The sequence below is a fragment of the Fopius arisanus genome, unplaced genomic scaffold (genome assembly GCF_000806365.1).
Source record: "Fopius arisanus strain USDA-PBARC FA_bdor unplaced genomic scaffold, ASM80636v1 scaffold00072, whole genome shotgun sequence".
NCBI classification, from domain to species: Eukaryota; Metazoa; Arthropoda; class Insecta; order Hymenoptera; family Braconidae; genus Fopius; species Fopius arisanus.
Window position 1 is genome coordinate 227,563 of NW_011887811.1, and position 6,041 is coordinate 233,603.

At 43.6% G+C, this 6,041-nt stretch overlaps 1 protein-coding gene across 1 annotated transcript; it reads left to right on the forward strand.

The window, feature by feature from the left end:
- Nucleotides 1-317: 317 nt before the first annotated feature.
- On the forward strand, nt 318-5,914 carry LOC105269691 (uncharacterized ATP-dependent helicase C29A10.10c-like). Its single transcript, XM_011310134.1, has 4 exons — nt 318-419; nt 535-651; nt 965-1,960; nt 2,006-5,914. The coding sequence occupies exons 1-4, from the start codon at nt 360-362 to the stop codon at nt 5,864-5,866; spliced, it is 5,034 nt and encodes a 1,677-aa protein (XP_011308436.1). The 5' UTR covers nt 318-359; the 3' UTR covers nt 5,867-5,914.
- The last annotated feature ends 127 nt before the right edge of the window (nt 5,915-6,041 follow it).

Genomic DNA, 6,041 nt, shown 5'->3' on the forward strand with positions numbered 1-6,041 from the left:
GTAAAAATTCAGATCTAAATCTAGAATTTCGAGGGAGAAAATTTTTTTATTTTTCCAAAATCGAATTTTTCCACGCACTCCTGATCGATTTCGCAGATTTCCTAAAAAAAAAATAGAAATGAAATGTTTATCATGAAATTCCATTTTAGAATTTTTCTTGTCAGTACATTTGGCGAACGATTTCCCCATTTTGCAAAATCAATTGATGGAATAATTAGGGAATTATTCCGAAATATTTATAAAAGCATTTGAATATTACGGTGGGTTCTAGCGACACTTGTGGATCAAAAAAAGACTTAGTTTCCGCCGCTGAGCGATCAAGTGAGGGTCATGTTTCTCGTTCTTATTTCATTGAAATAATGAGTTTCATTTTGAAGCGTTTAAACAATGAAGAAACAATTCTTCTCAGCCGGCAATGTGTACGCACCATTTATCAATTATTTTAATATTGTATCCGCAGCTCTCCATCAATAACCAGTGGAATTAACAGCACATTAAACGTTTTCGAGGTTAACTCGTATTTTTCATTTTCAGTACAAAACCTGTGGACGCGACAAGACGAATAATATTGTTTGCCTCAGCCCAGTAGTTTCTCGTTTTCACTGCGTATTCTTTCAGAAGGATGATGGAATTGACATCATCGATCTGGGGGTAAGGAATATCCATCAATCTTGTTTTAAATTTTCGCTTACTCGATCTTCTATTGTAGAGAATGCAAAATCTTTGAATCTCTCGGGTTTTTGTTGTCAAACAAATTACAGCCATAAAAAATATAGTGACATAATCACCGCTTTAAGACTCACTGAAATTTTTATCATCTACCACTCGCGGATAGAAAATCCAAAGTAATAGAAAGGCCACTTTCTTTTTTTTAATTACTCGTTAATTCAGAAGTTAATGTAATTTTTTTTTTGTCATGAATTTCAAATGACTTCTGAGTAGAAAAAAAATGATTCTTTCCCAGAGTGCAAACGGCACGTTCGTGAACGGTACAAAAGTCACACCAAAGGTGAAGACTACCCTGAGCGTGAACGATACAGTGGGTATCGGTTGTTTCAACGTCGAATCTCTCGAGGCTCAGGACTTCGTGTACCTCCTGCAACTGAGTCCAGATGACTCTCCGAATAATGATCCAGGTCCCAGCACAAAACGTAAGATCGACTCAGACTCCACCCCAAACATACCCAGAAAGGTGATAAGGGTGGAGGATCCAGAGGTAATCAGTATCGACGACGACTCCGAGGAGAGTTCACCTGTGACGAGCTCGAGAGCCCGAAAAAAGAAGTTGACTTCACCGGGAGCAAGAAAATCCTCTCGAGTTCTCGAGGATGACAACTCCGATGAGGACTTGAGGGAACGTCTTCGGAAGAAACGAAGATCGAAAAATGCCTCAGTGGATTCAGAAAAAACAGCTGAGAACGGAGTGAAGCTGCTGAACGGACACTTAACGCCGAATCCTAGAGACCCAAAGTCCCCAGTGGTGATAAAATATGAATTGGACGTCAGAGACCATGTACCTCAGCCTTGTGCCTCTTCTTCCCAGACAGCCTCTCCCTCTGTATTAGTCAAGGACGAGCCCAGACTCAGCTATTCCCAGATAGATTGCGACGACTTCATCGACGACGACGACGACATCTTCTCCCAGAAATCAGACTCAGTCCAAAACACTCCAGACAGAGGCAACACTGACCTCCATTCGGACAACAAGGGGCATTTAGATGGCTTCACAGATTTATTTCACAGTCAGGAGAAAGAGCCAGATGTTGTTACACTGTCTGACGATGACGATGACGAGGACAATCCGTGGTTGATGAGACTTTACCAGAGTCAGTTGTTGAATGAGAGTCAGATTAAGGAGGAAAAAGGAGGCGATGATGCTGTTAACCTGCAGGCTGCTCTCCAGGATCTCAATCGTTTGAATTTACCAAATGACGATGATGAAGAGGAGGAGGAGGAGGGGGAGGAGGAGGAGGAGGAGGAGGAGGAGGATATTCGGATGGTAAAGAAAGACCAGATGGAACAGGTTGATGTCGAGGATGACATCGAAGAACGTCTTCCTCAGGTTGAGAAAGTAAAAAAAGTGTCGAAGGACGAAGCGGTGGCCATCGTTGAGCCCAAAAGAAGTAAATCGAAGTCATCGACATCCTCTACGAGGAGCGCAAAATCATCGATCAACACGAGAGCTCAGGAGCCTGGGGAAAGTGGAGAGCGTGAAGACTCGAAGAAATTGAGGGATTCTAAAGCGCCTAAAGTATCTAGGCAGTCCAAAAAAATTATAGACAGGACTAAAAAACATGAAATATCTAGGAAATCCAGAGTCAGTGTATCTAGTCACGATGATCATTCTGATGATTCTGAGCGCAAGAAGCATAAAGAAAAGTTACATAAAAAAAAAGAGAAAGTCGAGACGAGAAGTGGTAAACTAGAGAAGTTGTCAGTGAAGAGTTTCTACAAGTCAAAATCTGAGGACGAGGAGGAGAGGAGAGCTCTGTCTTTCGACGAGCCATCGACATCGAGAAGAGATAGCATAGAGTCAATAATCTCGAGAAGATTTAGCGGTGAAAAGTCGCCCCTGGAATCCAAGCGGGTGAAAAAGATCCAGCAGATCGATCCCCCCTTCCTCAAGAAAGGAGAGAGACGAGGAATCAGCTGTGGTATAAAAAAATTCGACGGGTCCAGCGATCCTAATGCTTCAACGTCGTTGGGAAATGCTGATGACTTCGGTGAGGACTCAAGTGACTTTCGCCCGTCTACCTCCAAATCGGAGAGACTCACAGCTAAAGAGAGAAAGGAGATGGCGAACGACGATAAGATTCGGGACCTTCTTTACAAGAAAGAGCAGACAAAACGAAGACTCCAGCACAAATGGGCGGACTGTCTACCACCAGGGCAACGTCGACGCTCCTCCCTATCCAAATCCAAGAGGGACGAGATAAAGCACGATCGAAAAGAAAAGCTCAAGCAATTGGCAGTCGAGAATAAGAAACAGACGTCCAGTGATTTGCCAGAGAAGAGAACTTGCAAACCCAAGGCCAAAGTCTCCAACAAAACTCGTGGTGATTTTCTCATTGAAGATACAGAGAACAACTCCAAAATCCATTCTATATCAAAGAAATCCCGAAAATCCGTCGATGAGAGCGAAATCTCCAGTCCAAATGTCTCTACGACTCTTAAAACTCTGGGAGATAAAAGCGACAATGAAGTGCCTTCGGAATCAATTCGAAAATCCCCGCGGAAGATAAAACTGATACCATCGCTTCCGGAGGCGTCGTCGAAAAAATTTACTACAAAAAACATAAAGCAAGCCAGTATTAAACTAATTGACATTTTTAAGACGACGAAGATTACTAAAAAGGATAAAGAGAAGGAGAATCGTGCGCCGAATGACAGCAAAAAGAAGGTGACATTCAGTACTGAAGAGCCTCAGGTTCGCGAATTCGAGATAGACCCTGGAAATACCCTGAGAAAATGTATACAAAAGGATGCACTACTCCCACAGAAATTCTCGAGACCTGTCAATCAGCCAGACCCCGCGATAAACAATCCGAAGCTCGAGGAGTTCCTTCTGAAGCTTTTCCACTGGAATCCAGCGTGGTTGAAGGAGCAGTTGGCCATCAAGGAGCCACCACCAGTTGTCGATTATAGTTCCCTGAAGCCCCTGCTCTCAGCCTACTCCTCCTACGACGACTACTACAGGATAACATCTCCACTACTGGCCCTGGAGCTCTGGAATGGAATATCCAAGGACTTCGAGATGGACGAGCAGAGATCCAAGCACCCACCGATCATGGCCTGCATCACGCCTAACACAATCACCAGACAGCCTGTACCCAACACGAATCTCCTAGTCACAACATTTCTCCTGCAGGCTGTAGTCACCAGAGAAGAAATCACTAGGCAGCAGCAACCAGTGGTAGGCGATCTCGTTATCTTCAGGATCGTTCTTCGAAAGAATGAAAATCGCCAGTACCACACGATCTTCGCTTACGTCTCCCAGGTGGATCAGAGAGTCATCACACCCTTCATGAAGTACAATCAAAAATTGTTGGAGCACGTGAAGAACCCTCACACGCTGCTGACGTACTCCGTAATGACTAAACCCCTGCCTAACAACGTCGAAGTTGATAATGTTCAGAAACTCATGACAGTCAGTTATCTCCGATCTAGCATGAGAATGATTCAAGCACTTCAGTATTTACCCGCTTCACCACTCCTCAAACAAATCCTCCAGCCAACAGTCGCCGAGTATCAGCTCCCCAATGTTGGCAATTACGAGTCGTATTCTCTCACGACGAAGGAAAAGCTCAATGCCAAGCAGATGGAGGCTGTGATGAAAATTACGGAAATAGTCGTGAAACGAATTCCCAAAATTTGTATGATTCAGGGTCCTCCTGGCACTGGCAAGTCGAAGGTCATCGTTAATACTGTGACGGAAATTCTTTATGGAAAAAATCGGTATCAGCATCACAAACCCACGAGAATTCTCGTGTGTGCTCCATCCAATGCAGCCATTGACGAGATTGTTCTCAGGCTCATGGATATTCGTACTAATCTGCCCAAGGAGCATCGCTTCAAGATGGTGAGAATTGGAAAGCAGGACGCAATGCACAAGACTGTCAGATCAATATCGGTTTGTGAATTGGCTAAACGCGATGTAGAGAAGACCACTACAGAGTACTGCAATGGACAGAATATGGAGAGCATCGAGGAGGAGAAGAATTTTCTCAAGGCAAGAATCAATGCCATCGAGTCTGAACTCGAGTATTCCAAAGGGAAGGACGAAAATTGTAGACAGTACATAATGAGAAAATTGACTGGTGTAAAAGTCAAGTACGATTTACTGACGAATCCTCGAAGTGTTGAGAATGGAGTCAATCCAAGACAATTGGCCAAACTCCAGAGATCAGCTGAGAATACTATTCTGTCTGGAGCTGACATCATCACCTGCACCCTTTCATCGTGTTACACTAATCAGATGGAGGCGATATTTGGAGGGAACAAGGATAAAATATCAGTTTGCATAGTGGATGAGGCAACGCAGAGTGCAGAGGCTGAAACATTAATTCCTTTGATGCTGGGTGTAAACACTCTGGTGCTCGTTGGTGATCCTCATCAATTGCCTGCCACTGTTATATCTCAGGATGCCAAAAAACTGGGGCTCGATCAGTCCCTCTTTGCCAGGCTGTACAATGCATTTGATGGACAACCAGGAAATCCTGTTATTATGCTCGATACTCAGTACAGAATGTCGTATCCCATCGCCTACTGGCCAAATCGTTACTTTTATGCAGGTGCCCTCAAGAACTCAGCCAATTTGAAATCACTGCCATTTCACTTTTATCGAGTTATCAATCTGGCCTCCAAACAGAGTGATGACAGGTTCTCAAATACCAATGAAGCTGCTTTTATCAAAACTATAATCTTCACGATGATGACGTACTCGAAGCTCGAGACTATGGGAGATGTGCTGAAAGTGGGAATAATCACACCTTATAATAACCAGAAGAATATTCTCAATGGGATGATCAGGGATATGAGTAGTGGGATATCTGAGGATGTTAGAAAGAAGTTTCATATCGAGGTAAATACGGTTGATAGTTTCCAGGGGCAGGAGAGAGATGTTATCATTATGTCGTGTGTCAGGAGCTCGGGAATTGGGTTTTTGTCAGATCGCCAGAGGCTGTGTGTGGCTTTGACGAGGGCCAAACACAGTCTGTTCATCTGTGGAAATTTCCGGACCTTCGAGAGAGACGATATGTGGAAGACTCTCCTGGCTGATGCTAGATCACGTGGGATTTACGTCGATGGTAGTTACGGGGCTGGACCAAATATTGTTAAGAGGTACATTATGAAGGAATCGCGTTGAGTTTTTTTTTTCTCTTTTTTGTGTACATATGTGAATAATTGAGGAGTTGGAGTTTTTTTTACTTATGATTTTTCAAGTCATGTGCAGTTTGTTCTTGGTGCGCGAATTATCGGAATTTCGATAAATTCTTGCGAGGGTGGGGATGCTGTCGATTATTATTGTGAGAGATGATAAT

Coding starts and splice junctions, on each gene's coding strand:
- LOC105269691 (XM_011310134.1), top strand. CDS start 360: ATGAGTTTCATTTTGAAGCGTTTAAACAATGAAGAAACAATTCTTCTC. Junction 420..534: donor TTCTTCTCAGCCGGCAATGT/GTACGCACCATT, acceptor TTTCATTTTCAG/TACAAAACCTGTGGACGCGA. Junction 652..964: donor TTGACATCATCGATCTGGGG/GTAAGGAATATC, acceptor ATTCTTTCCCAG/AGTGCAAACGGCACGTTCGT.